This window comes from Heterodontus francisci, chromosome 25 (genome assembly GCF_036365525.1).
Source record: "Heterodontus francisci isolate sHetFra1 chromosome 25, sHetFra1.hap1, whole genome shotgun sequence".
NCBI lineage: Eukaryota > Metazoa > Chordata > Chondrichthyes > Heterodontiformes > Heterodontidae > Heterodontus > Heterodontus francisci.
Window position 1 is genome coordinate 47,915,753 of NC_090395.1, and position 15,512 is coordinate 47,931,264.

Genomic DNA, 15,512 nt, shown 5'->3' on the forward strand with positions numbered 1-15,512 from the left:
CAGCATTGCATACTGATATGTAATTTAAAAAGTACTGAAATGGAGATGCAAAGAGTTGTCAGAGCTGACGTATTATAAGTCTGCCTTATGAAACAGATGAGCTCAAACCAAGGTGTGTGGAGATTGAGACAGAGAGCTCACAAAATCACAATGAAGGCTGGTTTCCCATAGTGGTATGCTCAGTGGGCTTCACTGTACACTTATAATTTTATTTTCACAAAGATAAGGAAGCCACTTTGAAAGATTTTGAACTGTAAGTACTGTTTGCAGCAATGTTTGTCCTTTGCTCATCTCTTAACACTGGCCTAGAATTTCCTGAATACTTGCATACGGCATAATGTTGTCTTTTTTAGTGCAAAAGACCTGAATTTCCTCTTATCTTTTGTACCGTGTCAGTGGCACTTCCACCAAAATCCTGCACTGCTTATTAATGGAGCTCCACCCACAAGAGGAGTTTCCTGCATTTATGCCAGTTCTGAATTCTGGTCACATTTACTTTTATTTCTTTTCAATGAGACGTACACTGTAATATCTGGATCTAGGAATGCATTTTTACAGCATCAGAATGAGTTGCATTAAAAGTTGAAAAGTTTCCATGATTGCATTTTCTTAAATATATGTGGTTAATGTACATAAGGGATAATTTGATGGCTTCAAACTTTTAATTTTTGTACATAAAACAAGGAATGTGGTGTAAGTTCAAACTTTCCTCAGGCCCTGATTATTTAGACTGATTTCTGCCTGTTTTATGCTGCTTTTCAAGTTGTGGCATATGCTGTTGAGATTCTCAGGAAATCTTGGCATAAGTTGCCACCGGCAAGGATGGTGTAAATTTTGCCTTACCGGTTACACCGTTTGAGGAAATTCCAGGCCAGTTAGAATTAAAGACTTAAAACACAGGTTGTGTCTAGATCTGTTGGGAAAGAAGCCAAACATGGCTGAACTCTTTGTAGCTCCCAATTTTCAACTGTACAGCTGAGAAAGACCATCATAAAAGACCAGTGTTCAACTGACACCCTGGTAAACGCAGGTTCAGGAGATTTGGAGTTCCGTTTAAAGGAAATGCCTGCTTTAGGGAGTTATAGTAACTCAGCCAAAGGTGATTCCCTTAAGAAAAATGGACTGTACATTAATTGCATCAGTACTACAAAATACCATCTGATTTTAATGTCCTCTGCTCTGTCCTAGTCTCACCAACTCCAGGTTGGGCACAGCTGGCTGTTTGTAGGTGGAGGTAATCTGAAGCTTCATATTAATGCTTCTGAGAAATGTGCAGAACAGTGTGGCTCCTTTTTAGTTCTGCTTGGAGAAGGAGATATCGGTATGTAACCAAATTTACTTGCTTTTTCTGCTCCTTATTGTTCATATTCTATATAAGAGGACAAATTATCTTTTCTAAGTTCTCCCAGCTCACGGATGGGGGGAGAAAATAATCAGGCACCATTTAAAAGACACTATTTTTAAAAAAAAGTTTTAAAAATTTGTTTATTTAAAATGTTTATTTAAATCATTCTATTCTAGTTTGTTTTGAATTCTTTTGTTGTAAATAATGCCAATGGAGATACTGGTTTAAGTTTTCACACTCCCTCTTTGTACCCCACAACTTGTTTTGGGTGCACCTCTGGTGCAAAGGTTTCTGCCTTCCCTGGCAAGGCCTTACTAATCCAGTCCTCAGCTTTTGCACCAGATGGGGATGGAGTGCTGCTGTGGCATGTCCAATGACATATCAGTAGGTGCAGCTGTCTCTGATGGCACCATGTGGAGATTTCGATCTCTGCCTGTCCCAGCTCCACCAAAAAATCAGCAGGGGGCAGTGGAATGTCTAGATTACAGAGTCCTACAGTGTGAGTAGCTAAAATAATGTACACAGCTGAAATGACCAGATAATTGAAAGTCTAAATTTGACTATCTCCCAGTCTGTTTCCTCAGCATTTACAGCTGAGCCGACAAATTAAAAACTGTTAATATCAAATATATGGATGAGATTTGATGAGTTAAGCGGGCTTCTTGTCCTTGCCATTTATTATAGGAGCTAGAAAGAAACACAAAATTGTTAGTTAATCAAAATTCTTTGCAGCTATATTTTTAATGTTACAATCCTACATATATTCTTCGATTGTCCCAATTCCTCTACAAAAATGAATAATTCACTCTGAATCTGTCTTATTAAATGAGCTAACTTTTATCTAATGATACATCTTTACACCAAATACTGTGAATTGTTTATTTTTTATGTTGAATATTGAAGTCAGATAAACATTTATTTTTATAAAAGCAAAATACTGCGGATGCTGGAAATCTGAAACAAAAACAAGAAATGCTGGATTCACTCAGCAGGTCTGGCAGCATCTGTGGAAAGAGAAGCAGAGTTAACGTTTCGGGTCAGTGACCCTTCTTCGGAACTGTTCCGAAGAAGGGTCACTGACCCGAAACGTTAACTCTGCTTCTCTTTCCACAGATGCTGCCAGACCTGCTGAGTGAATCCAGCATTTCTTGTTTTTGTTAAACATTTATTTTTGTTCCCTTGGTACTATGTTTTTAAAGCCATAATTTGAAAGTATTGAGATGTGAAATGTCAGTTTTATTTAATGGAGAATCCATTTCATTTTAAATAGCAAACTCTACATTTTTTGTTGTTTACACTCTCCAAGTAAAAGTAAGCTGCATTCACAACAGCAAGTAGCCCAAGATGGCGTACAGATATCATTTGAGATAAATCAAAATTATTTGGGGTTATGCCGGCACAATTTTAATCCTTTATTGTTCTGCGTAATATGGGCTGCTGACACTCCTATATAATCACATTCAAACAGGAGGCCTTGCTATGTAAATATAATTTATCTTCCATTAAATAATTTTCTTTCTTGTTACTGTTAGATTTATACAATTTGGGCCAAACCTCTGGAGTAAATTGCCTTGTCTTGTCCTGTATAAACTACTAAAATAATTATGTACTTGCATAGTATTTACAGCACATAAGTAGGCCACTTGGTCCAACAGGTCCATGCCAGTGTTTATGTTCCATGTGAGCCATCTCCCACCTTTCTTCATCTCGCCCTATCAACATTTCCTTTTTTTTTGTCCCTCATGTACTTCCCCTTAAATGCATCTTTGATGTTTGTTTCAACTATTCCATGTGGTCGCGAGTTCCATATTCCAACCACTCGCTGTTTGTTATAAACTTTGTATTAATTGTAATTATTTAATTTTTATAAAATACAGTTTATGCCAATTCAAATTACTGGCGGATGACCATTTTACCAGCTGGAGAGCAAACAGTGATTATTTGTGTCGGATCCATCTAATCGAGGCTGCTCGAGGTTGCTAGATGAATGCAACGATTGTGTGCAAATATTCAATATTTATCTAGATTAAAACTGTTATTTAAATGCATGTTTGTGGACAGATCTACATTCCAAAATGTGTTTTAATTTGTGCTGTTAGACTATCACTTTGACTAATCTATGTTGGCAATATTGCACAACAATCCAAAGTGTAGTTTGCACATCATTGACTTCTGAATAAGTCCAATATAGCTTTTCTGAGTTCCACGTAATTTTTATTTTCTGTTAATCCTCTTTGGTTACATCTAATACATAAGTTAATTCAGAAAATGTTAAATATCATAAAAACAAAAGCTATGTAAATTTGTCTTTTTGATTGTTTACTGTCTCTGTGAACTAATGATGCGGGATAAGTTATCATTAAGGTTTTCAGGGCGAAATGACTACTAATTACCATTTTTATTTAGACTATAAACAGAAGTTAATAGTCATTTAAAAGAATGAGCTGAAGAGTATATGAATTTGGGGAATAAGTGGCAAAATATTCTCCCCCAAAAAAGAAAATAATGTTCCAGTACTAATTGCTTTGCTGAAGGCATGGTTTATCTATTGGTGTTTTTTTTAAATTAAATTATGTGACTTTTACATAATAGTACTTGTGATTGAAATATTCAGCCTCACCATGTACATATTTTCAAAACAACTTTGTAAAATTTTGCTTTGTATATATACTTAAACATATATATATATATAAAAAATATATTTGTATATGTGTAAAGCTAAGGAATCCTTGAAATATGTTGCCTTTGAATTTTTTGATAAACCCAAAATTTGAATCAAATTGTAATTGTTACATATGTTTAAACAGCTTAGTGTTTGCGAATTTAAAAAAAATCCAAGTGCGATTATAGCCTTTCACTTTTGGCATTGTAGGTTGTGGATGAGAATGGAAAATCATTGGTTGAAATTTCCTTGATAGCTATGTACAAGTAATCTGATTGTGATGAAAGTGCTGCAGCAGCTGAGATCTCTTGTTCCAGATGTACATGATATAATCGCACATGAAATGGTCTGCACATTGCTTCCAATTGGTACGACATTACTACATTACAACCTCAAAACACCAGATAAATTGTTCATGCATGTATGCATGCAGCAGGAAGCAGGTCACTTAGGAATGTTTTAAGTGGTCGAAGGATCATGAGAAGCCCTGGTAAGGCAGCTTAGCTATGGTAATAGAGCAGAAACCAGCATGAATCTTGGTAGCACATTTAAAATGGTGTGAATAAACTTTGTGGGGGGTTTTTTGTTCTTAAAATTCAACATAAATGTTAATTAATTTCTTTTTGCAATGTAGTTAGGCGCATGAGGAAATTAAATGGAGGATGCCCAAAAGGGCATAAATTTGGTTTGCTTTGTTGAGCCTAACGCTTGTGCAGTGATTTTCCATAAATACTTACCGAGTAGAATGTTGTTTAAGTGTTTTTGATTGTTTGGTGGTTAGTCAATGGAACAAAGTCCCCATGGCTCACTTAACAAATTTTTGATTAGTTTTAATGTTCAATAAATCATGATACTGTTGCCCTATGGACATTTTCCCATATCTACAAAGGCTTTTAAAATGTGAAATCTTCTCGACCAGTTGCCAACATTTTAATTATATAGATGGTGCCAAACATTTAAAGAAAAACAACTTCAAAATGAATTTTATTTTCAGCTTTGATGATGATATTTTGGAAAAAAAAGATTGTTTTATCTGATGAACAGCCATACCTAAGTTGTTAGCTTGTTCGTTCTCTCCGCAGATCCTGTGTGACCTAATGTCTAGTTTTGTTTTAAGTAAATTATTTTTGTTATAACAGATGCTGCATATCTCAGTTGGATCAAGATGAGAAGAGAAGTAGATATTTGGTGGGTAGAGATTGATTGACGCTAATCTTTGTTCACTGGGGAACCCCTGATAGACGGCAGTGTTGTAACAATAACACACTTTCTCTCTTCATGGGCAGAGTCCCCTGTCTCATTTTCCTATTCACTGATCTTCTTTTCTGCTCTTTTTGGGATACCACAAAGAACAAAGAACAGTACAGCACAGGAACAGGCCATTCGGCCCTCCAAGCCTGCGCCGATCTTGATGCCTGCCGAAACTAACACCTTCTGCACTTCCGGGGCCCATATCCCTCTATTCCCTTCCTATTCATATATTTGTCAAGATATATCTTGAAAGGAAGTTGAGTGGTAATTATCTTCAGCAGGTTTTCCTCTCTTTTTCCTGCTTTGATGAATATAAATTGGCAGAAAATGCTTCCGTTATATTTTAATTTTTTAAAACCCTTTTTTAATTGTATCAGCAATAGCATAAATTTTATGGTATGTTTGCCTGTCAGCAATCGAATGAAATACCAGGGCCATGGTCTGTCCTAAACAATGTAGCAAAGACCTGCCAAGATAAGTAAGCTTACAATTGCAGTGGCAGCTGTATGGGCCTTCAGGATAAGCAGATACTATATAGTGTAATTTTTGAGTATCTGTCATATACCAGATATAGTTGCTAGTGAATTCAAAAATCCAAGACCTATTTGAGTCAACTGTGATCTCAGCATGAAAAATGCATATAAGGAGCAAGTTAGGGTCGCACCTTCAGCCATTATCGTTTCAAATTATCCATCATTTTAAAGACTTGATGACATAGCAAATCACCTTTTGAGGCCTGAGTTCAAATTCAACCCAGCCCAATATAAATCTTACAAAAATGAGTTTGAGCAGTCTCAATCCATTTATTATTGGGGATAGGACTACAGCACAAAACTGCCCCTTATTTGGCAATAACGTAATCTCACTAAGACACGCTGTCATACTGGTGAAGTACAGTGGGCTTCTCTGAGGCTGGAGCTAAGGTACATTGTTGGGTCAAGGTGAAAGGAACTATACTGTGTTATATCTGACTTATGAGCTCCTGAGGCTAACACTGGGTGTTTGAAATGTAAAGCATTCCATTCCTTACCTTGATGAGCAGAAAATTCCAAACACAAAACACGATTAAATTAGCCATCAACTTGAAAGTTCTGGCATTAGTATGGTCTTTGGCATGGATTTCCCCTGGTGATCTTGTTTAGATAATGCACCTTTGGAACTTTGAAGAACTTGAATCATTTGTTGTTGCAATATACCTTTCAAACATCTGGCATTGTGTACTTAAATAAGTTACCATTGTGTGTTCATGTTTATCTGGGTTCCTCTTAAAACCACTGTACCTGTGCTATTGTTGATGATTCATAATCTTATTTTCTATTATCTGTGGAGTACCCTTGGATTCTGGCTTTAGCTACATAGTTTCTCGTTTGCGATCAGTAACCTCTTCTAACCATGGGGGGTGATTTTAACTTGATATTAGATCAGCCACATTATACACCTCTCGGCATCTAATAATTCAACAGATTATTGATTAACATCTGCATTTTGACTCTTCATATTAAAGGCCTACTCAGGTCAGGAAAAAAAACCCAACCCAAACCCGACAGAACCACATTGGACCCGAGCCTGACCCGCCCTGAGTCCTTCCATTTTTTCCCACGCCCAGCCCGACTCAACCACCAGAATGTTCACTTTAGCTACTTTGCGATTCCAAATCTGCAGGAAGCTGCAGCATGAGCGCGATGACGTCTTAGAGACTGCGCAGACTCAGAGTGTGCCCGAGCCCGAAAGCTGGACCCGGAAGAGCGACCCAACCTGACCCGAACCCAAACCTGAAACATGTCGTCGGGTTGGGTAGCAGGCCTTTACTTCAGATGTCCAGTTGAAGTGTAACCCATCCAGCAATAGTGCTTCTTGTTTGATGATTAATATACTTTTCAAAAATTGATCTGGTTGCATATGTAATGTGACATTACAAATCTTTGCACTTCTGAATGTAGATAAGCTGAAGAAATTGATTTGGAGCTGAATGTTATTTATCTCCTAAAGTGGCTGAGGAAAGCAGAGAATTAAAAGTGTCTTAAACTTTGAAAAGTAATGGGAAAATTGAGAATTGAGTATATTACTTTTACATTAAGTAAAATTAAAACAATGATAAAGAAAAGGGTGCAAGGGACGATGATTCAAATGTAATATTTGTATTTAAAACCAGTCTCTCTTTGCAGTATATGGTTAATATTCTGGCAGCTATTTTTGTTTATCTTCATAATTAATGCTGCTAGTGGTGTTGGTTTGTGTCAGCTTCAACCAGTTTTCCAAAATTGACCATCCAAGGAACCCTGAAATTCCCTGTGGCTGCTGACAAAATAAGATCGTGCCTGATGTAAAAGAATTTTATGGGTTATTAGGATATAATAGAGTTTTCTACTGAGTCTAGGATGCATGGCATGAGCAAGACTGACTTTTTGAGCACTCACGTGTGATTATACCCTTTTATATTGTAACATGTTCCCTTAGATTTTATAGCACGGAGAGTAGGTTAGCATGTATTAAATACATTGCATTTACTTTTGTACTGTTGGGTAATTGTGATTCACGTGTTAAGTGACTTCTGAGATCTTTGTTGTGTGGTACAGTTTTATATTGAACAGGGAATAGGAATCCCTAAGATAGTTATAAGACGGTCAGTGTTGGTATTGTCTTATTACATGAAAATCCTTTCTGCCAGAGAAAGTGGAGGTAAAAGATCACATGGCACTATACAAAGAAGAGCAATGATAATGTTTGCGGGATCTTTCTGTGCACTATTTGGGTGGCTGCTTTTGTTGAAAGGATTGACTGCACTTCAAAAGTAATTAATTGGATGTGAAGTGCTTTGAGTCATCCCGAGGAAATAATAAGATGCAATATAAATGTAATTTCTTTTCTTTTCCTCAAAGAATGTGTTTTCTACTCAAGTTCTGTTCATTTTACAAGAAGCAGCTGTACCTTGGATCCATGTCTATAAGGGTGGAGACGGAAACAGCTGGTTGTTTTCCTTGTAACTCCCATTTGCCATTGAATCATAATTTGGATCAGATCTTGATGAATGATATTTATTATGCCAAAATTCAACTACACAAAATTTTTCACAGATTTTTGGAATACATGTACAAACAGCTGAGAGTATTTAAAAGAAATGATTACAGTCCATGAAAAAATCTAACCTATTGGCTAGACAATCACATATAAACTTAGGAGCAGTGATTTACTATAAGGAGATTAATGTTTGTGTCGGAGTACTACCTTTGTCATAATACAAATCTTAGTTTTCTATCTTAGTGAGCATTGTGATTACAGATATAAAAACAAAGTGCTGAAAATATGTAGCAGGTCAGTCAGCGTCGGTAAAGAGAAAAGTCAGGTTATGATATTTTGAATATATACCCTTCAGAGCAAATACGAAGAAATGATAACACTAAAACATGTCATTCAGTTCAACCATTCCATGTCCACGTCCGCATTTATCAATGTGGGAAGTTAGTTTCAATCACATTTATCACCGTTCCCGTAATCCTCAATTCCTTTCACCTTCATCCGCCAATCTAATCTAATTTTGAATGTTGACATAGTTTCTGCCTCAACTACTAAACCTGGAAATACCTTTTGGAAGTTTGAGTACATAGGCCAATAATTTTAGGCAGAGGGGCACAGGGCCTGATCCTCAAGGTGCCCCATGATATTGGACCTCAGGTCCACTGGAGAGAGTAAGGGCTGAATTTTAACTTGCTGTATGTGGGTTTGGGAATGGGTGGTGGGGGGTTAAAAGTGGGGAAATTGACTCCATTGGGAAGCCAGCTCCAAACTGCTGATTTTAATTCTAGCACATCAGACTGTGCAAGGCAACCTACCTCTCCCGAGAGGATTACCATTTCGAATTGATTATTTGTTTAATCACAGCGATATTAAAATCGCTTTTGCAATTTAACTGTGGGTCCAGGGGTTTCCTGGGCTTCCTGGAACTCGCCAGTGAAAGCAAGGTGAGAACACAGTGGCAATTTAGGATGCTGAAGACATAACAGGGAAATATGCCAATAAAAATTGAACCTTGCAGTTGCTTTCTTGCCTACTGGTGTGAAAGGTTTTGTTCACAGTACTTGTGCTGAGAGGTTACCTACACAACTTTGGAAGCTTGTATGTCTGATTTCACTTTGGAGCTCTGATCAATCAGATTAGCATGGGTGCTGCTTACGGACCTCAGATGAGATGATGTTTTGCTTGCTGTTGACATCAAATAAGCATGAATGAGTGTCATGTGCCATGTGACATAGTTATTTCTGTCACCAGGTAGCTGGGAGGCTCCCATCTCCAAAAGCCAAGCTTCCACTGATGACCAGCACTGCCTCCTCCACAACTGTCAGTTGCGAGATGGCTGTAGGGCCATCTCTGGTTCTCTGCCTCTCTCTGTGTTTTCTTCTACAAGGAGGGGTAGAGGAAACCTCTGAGTGAGAATATTTGCATGTGTTGAATGGATGGATAGAGAACATTTGTTGAGGGTGACTTTGAGGGAGAGGCATGACATTGCATAAAGAAGAGGGTGAGTGGCTGTGGATGGACTGATAGGGATGTGAGGAAGTGCATAGATGAAGAGAGATGGGTGTATCTGCAAGGAAAGTTGGTGTGAAGTGTGATGTGCAGGAGTATGCATGAGAAGCCATAGTGGAGGCGTTTGGTGTGATACACCAGGGTGTAGTTGAAAGTGCTACTGTACTCATCTTTCCTGTCCTGCTTAGCTCATTAAACTGCTTTTGCATTGAATCCATGAGTGTGGCACCACACTTCTGCTGCTGACCTCATGGGCAGCCTCCCAGCCACAGCTTCTTGGTTTCACTGGCAGGCTTCATCCTCCAATAGTCTCCCTGCGAGGTCCCGTAATCACATCCAGGGAGGCATCACAAAAATGAGATGCAGCCTTTGATCCTGTGCTCTCCATTCTGTCAATTCATTCTGTTGTGCTCCCAATTCAAAAATCTATCATATTCCATGTTTGGAGTGTCCCTTTAAACACTGGAGTTGAAATTGCCTCATGCTGGTCGTCATCATGCCCGCTCAAGTTAATTGATTGGAAACCCAGAAATGATATGGTAATGCAGTTTTATCCCCTTACGCCCCCACCTCAATGAGTTTCACGCTGGGCATGACATTGAGCTCTTCTTCCGTTGCCTTCGCTTCTGTGCTCTCTTCTTTGATCAAGAGTCCTCCCCCTAACCAGCAGACCCATTCACCTACCTCCAGCATTCTCCATCTACCTGGACCCCTCCCTCTGACCTATTATGCACTCTTGATCTTTTCATTGAGAACTGTCAGCGTGACATCGGCCGTCTCAATTTCTCTGCGCCTGCCCCTTCCCCCCCTCACTCACTGTAACCTGTCTCCCTCTGAACTTGCTGCACTCTGTTCTCTCAGGTCTAACCCCGACATTGTGATCAAACCTGCTGACAAGGGTGGTGCTGCTGTTGTCTGGCAGACCAACCTCTACCTTGCAGAGGCTGAGCACCAACTCTCAGACACTTCTTCCTACCTCCGCCTGGACCATGACCCCACCACTGAGCATCAAGCTACTGTCCACAGGACTGTCACTGACCTCATCTCCTCCGGAGATCTTCCCTCTACAGCTTCCAACCTCATAGTCCCACAACCCTGGGCAGCCCATTTCTACCTCCTTCCTAAAACCCACAAATAGGACTGTCCTGGGAGACCCATTGTTTCAGCCTGTTCCTGCCCCACTGAACTTATTTCTTCCTATCTTGACTCTATCTTTTCTCCCGGGTCCAGTCTCTTCCCACTTACATCCGTGATTTTTCCGACACCCTATGTCATTTTGACAATTTCCAGTTTCCTGGCCCTGACTGCCTCCTGTTCACTATGGACAGTCGATCTCTCTACACCTTCATCCCCCACCAGGATGGTTTGAGGGCTCTCCACTTCTTCCTTGTACAGAGGCTCAACCAGTCCCCATCCACCACCACCCTCCTCCGCCTGGCTGAACTTGTTCTCACATTGAACAACTTCTTCTTCAACACTCACTTCCTTCAAGTAAAACGTGTTGCTATGGATGCTCGCATGGGTCCTAGTTATGCTTGTCTTTTTGTGGGATATGTCAAACATTCCTTGTTCCAGTCCTACTCAGGCCCCCTTCCCCAACTCTTTTTCTGGTACATTGATGACTGTATCGGTGCCATTTCGTGCTCCCGCCATGAACTGGAAAACTTTATCAACTTTGCTTCCAATTTCCACCCTTCTCTCACCTTTACATGGTCCATCTCCGACACTGCCCTTCCTCGACTTCTCTGTCTCCATCTCTGGGGATAGGCTGTCTATTAATCATTATAAGCCCACAGCTATCTCAACTACACTTCTTCACACCCTGCCTTCTGAAAGGACTTGATTCCATTATCCCAGTTTCTCCATCTCGACGCATTTGCTGTGATGATGCAACCTTCCACGAAGCGCTTCTGATATGTCTTCCTTTTTCCTTAACCGAGGATTTTCCCCCACTGTGGTTGAAAGGGCCCTCAACCATATTGGCTCACACCCCTCCCAGAACTGCGACAAGGTTCCTCTTGTCCTTGCTTTCCACCCCACCAGCCTCCAAGTCCAAAGGATCATCTTCCACCATTTCTGCCACTTCCAGTAGAGGCCTACTACCTGACCCGAACCCGACGGGTCCCGATGACGTGTCAGGTTCGGGTCGGGTTGAGCCCAGCTTCAGGATCCGGCTTTCGGGCTCTGGTCAGGCCGTGTCCAGGTCGAGTCGGGTTGGTCAGGGTAGGTGCTCTGCTGGCAAGTATTGAAATTAAAAAAACTTACCTGAGCTAGGAGTCCGGGGCGAAACTGAGTCTGTGCAGTGAGCGAGTGACATCACTGTGACGTCATCACACTTGCGCTACAGCGTTGTGGAACTTCCCTGTCAAAAGGTAAGTAAAGGGATGCTTAGGTCAGGCTTGCGTCGGGTTGGGCACGGGGCTAAATTGGAGGGACTCGGGTCGGGTCGGGCTCAGGTCCGCTGTGGTTCAGTCGTGTTCGGGTCGGGTTCCTTTTTCCCAACCTGAGCAGGCCTCTAACATCCAGCATGATGCCACTACCAAATGCATCTTCCCCTCCCCTCTCCTGTCAGCATTCTGAAGGGATCGTTCCCTCCACGACACCCTGGTCCACTCCTCCATTACCCCCACCATCTCATCCCCTTCCCACGGCACCTTTCCATGCAATCGCAGGAGGTGTAATACCTGCCCTTTTACCTCCTCTCTCCTCACTATCCAAGGCCCCAAATACTCCTTTCAGGTGAAGCAGCGATTTACTTGTACTTCTTTCAATTTAGTATACTGTATTCACTGTTCACAATGTGGTCTCCTCTACCTTGAGAAGACCAAACGCAGATTGGGTGATCGCTTTGCGGAACACCTCTGCTCAGTCTGAAAACATGACCCCAAGCTTCCTGTCACTTGCCATTTCAATGCACCCCCCCCTGCTCTCATGCCAACATCTGTGGCCTGGGATTGCTGCAGTGTTCCAGCGAACATCAACACAAGCTCAAGGAACAGCACCTCATTTACCAATCAGGCACGCTACAGCCTACTGGCCTGAACATTGAGCTCAATAATTTCAGAGCATGACGGCCCCCCTTTTTTTATTTTATGTTGTATTTTTTATTTCTTATTTCATTTTATTTTAGTTTGTTTCAGCATTACACTTTTTTTTTTTACTATGTGCGTGCCCACTGTTTTTTCATGTTTTTGTGTTTGGCAAGGGCTTTCATTATTCTGTCATTTAACACCCTCTCTGCACTAATACTTTGTCTTTCACCACACCGTTAACACACTCTTTGTCTTTGCCCCATGACCTCCTTGTCAGTTATTCTCTGTGACCCTCTGTCCTATCAACACCTTCCCATTTGTTCTCGTTTGCCCCACCCCCACTTTGTTTGCTTAAAACCTATTGCATTTCTAACCTTTGCTAGTTCTGATGAAAGGTCACTGACCTTTGCTGCTCTCTCCACAGATGCTGCCAGACCTGCTGAGTAATTCCAGCACTTTTTGGTTTTATTTCAGATTTCCAGCAGCTGCAGTATTTTGCTTTTATTATGGTAATGCAGTGGCTGAGTTTAAAAATCCACTGACTCACTGCACTTCTAGATTTCCTGTTTCCTACAGGCCCCCATTCCCAACAGCTAGGGAGCTTAAAATCCAGCCCAGGCGGTTTGCCTGATGAAGCATCATTGAAGATCAGGTCACTGTGATACTAAAAGCAGCCCTCAGCTAAGTGAGGCCACTGAGTTTGGTTGGGGTTGGGGGCAGGGGCAGGGGTTACTGTGCTTGGGAAGGGTGCAATTGGTCAGGTTAGTGGCTGGGAAAGGGATGTGAATTGTTCTGGGGTTGAAGGTGGGGGATCTCAGTGGCTGGGGTAGGGAGAAGGAGTTGTTGGATGTCTGGTGTTTGGGGCTGTTGAGAGGGCTAGTGCTGGGGGAGGTTGGTGGGAAGTGGATCACCTTTTATTGTGAGTTTATGAGGAGCACTCCTGCTTCTGACACCACATTCAGATAAGTGTGAGGGCCTTTTTGCTGAATAGCGGTATGTTGTGCTGAGTTCAGTAGGTGGTGAGTGAAATGTTGGTGTGTTCCACAATGGAGAATGGGTTCTGCAAGAAGAGCAGGGCCCTAATTTAGATAAATTGTTTCTATCTTTTGAACATTCCCAACGACACCAGCACAACTATCTTATTCAAACTGGTGGTTGGTGTACTTTCTGCTGAAAATGTGCATGCATATTCTGCCCGCCATAGTGAAGGCTGAGCTGAGGTTCTAAGCCATTTAGGGCTGTCTGCAGTATATTGGTATTTTAGTTTCTCAAAAGAAATCAAGAAAGTTGGCCAGACAGGATCTTCCCCTCCTTAATCTATGTTGGCTGATATTTGCGAGTTAATATGCTTCTAAAGTTTATTCTTGTCAATGCCTCACAAATGTCCTCACTAATATCTCTTAGCACTCTTGAATTAATACTATCTCCAGTGATTTGTTGGCCTTTTTAGCCTGTTTAGGACTCCATCTAATCATTAATGTATTTAATTTTCCTTTGGTTTTCTCAGTTTGGGGGTGGGCATGTTCTCATATCTTCCTAACAGTCATCACAACGTAGGACAAAGTATACAAGAAGAAATATTGGGTGCTTGTGATAAAGGGACGGCAATAATCATGGATGATTTTAATATACATATAAACTAGAAAATTCAGATTGGTAATAATAGCCTGGATGATGAGTTCATAGAATGTTTTCAAGATAGTTTCTTAGAGCAGCATGTTCTGGAACCAACCAGAGAGCAGGTTATATTAGACTTGGTTTTGTGTAATGTGACAGGATTAATTAATGACCTCAGAGTAAAGGCAGCTCTGGGCAGTAGCGACCACAATATGATTGAATTTTACATCCAGTTTGAAAGAGAAAAAAGTGGGTCTAAGACTAGTATTCTAAATTTAAATAAGGGCAATTAAGTGGGCATGAAAGCTGATCCAGCTGAAGTGAACTGGGTTACTAGGCTAGGGGATAGATCAATAGAGAAGCAGTGGCAGACATTTAAGGGGATATTTCAGAATGCTCAGAATAAGTATATTCCTGCTATAAAGAAAAAGGACCCACCATGCATGGTTAACTAAAGAAGTTAAGGAAAGCATCAGACTGAAGGAAAAAGCATATAATTGCACAAAGATGAGTGGCAGGTCAGATGATTGGTCAGAATATAAAGAGCAGCAGAGAATGACTAAAAGGTTAATCAGAAGAAAGAAATTCGAGTATGAGAGGAAGCTAGCTAGAAATATAAAAAGCAGATAGCAAGAGTTTCCATAGGTATTTAAAAAGGAAAAGAGTAAGTAAAGTGAGTGTTGGTCCTTTAGAAAGTGAGAATGGGGAGTTAATAGATAATAAGGAAATGGCAGCTGCAATGAACAAATATTTTGCTTCTGTCTTCACTATAGAGGATACAAAAAACATTCCAGTAATAGCTGTAAATCAGCAGGTGGAAGGAAGAGAGGAACTTGGTGAAATTACAATCGCCAAAGAAGCGGTACTGAGCAAACTGATGGAGTTGCTAGTTGACAAGTCCCCAGGTCCTGATGAGCTTCATCCTAGGGTCTGAGAAGAGGTGGCTAATGAGGTAGTAGATGCGTTGGTGTTAATTTTCCAAAATTCACTGGACTCTGGAAAGGTTCCATTAGCCTGGAAAGTAGCAAATGTTCAAGAAAGGCGGGGGGTGGGGGAGACAGAAAACAGGTAATGACAGGCC

The 15,512-nt window shown here is 40.7% G+C and overlaps 1 protein-coding gene across 1 annotated transcript in view; it reads left to right on the forward strand.

Annotated features, from left to right (window-relative positions):
* Positions 1 to 5,145, forward strand: part of c25h6orf89 (chromosome 25 C6orf89 homolog) — a 31,409-nt gene extending 26,264 nt beyond the window's left edge. The window contains exons 6-7 of the mRNA XM_068057193.1: positions 1,189 to 1,321; positions 3,223 to 5,145. Of these exons, the coding sequence (XP_067913294.1) occupies positions 1,189 to 1,321; positions 3,223 to 3,305 (216 nt within the window). The 3' untranslated portion in view covers positions 3,306 to 5,145. The remainder of the gene's footprint in view (positions 1 to 1,188; positions 1,322 to 3,222) is intronic.
* Positions 5,146 to 15,512: the final 10,367 nt, after the last annotated feature.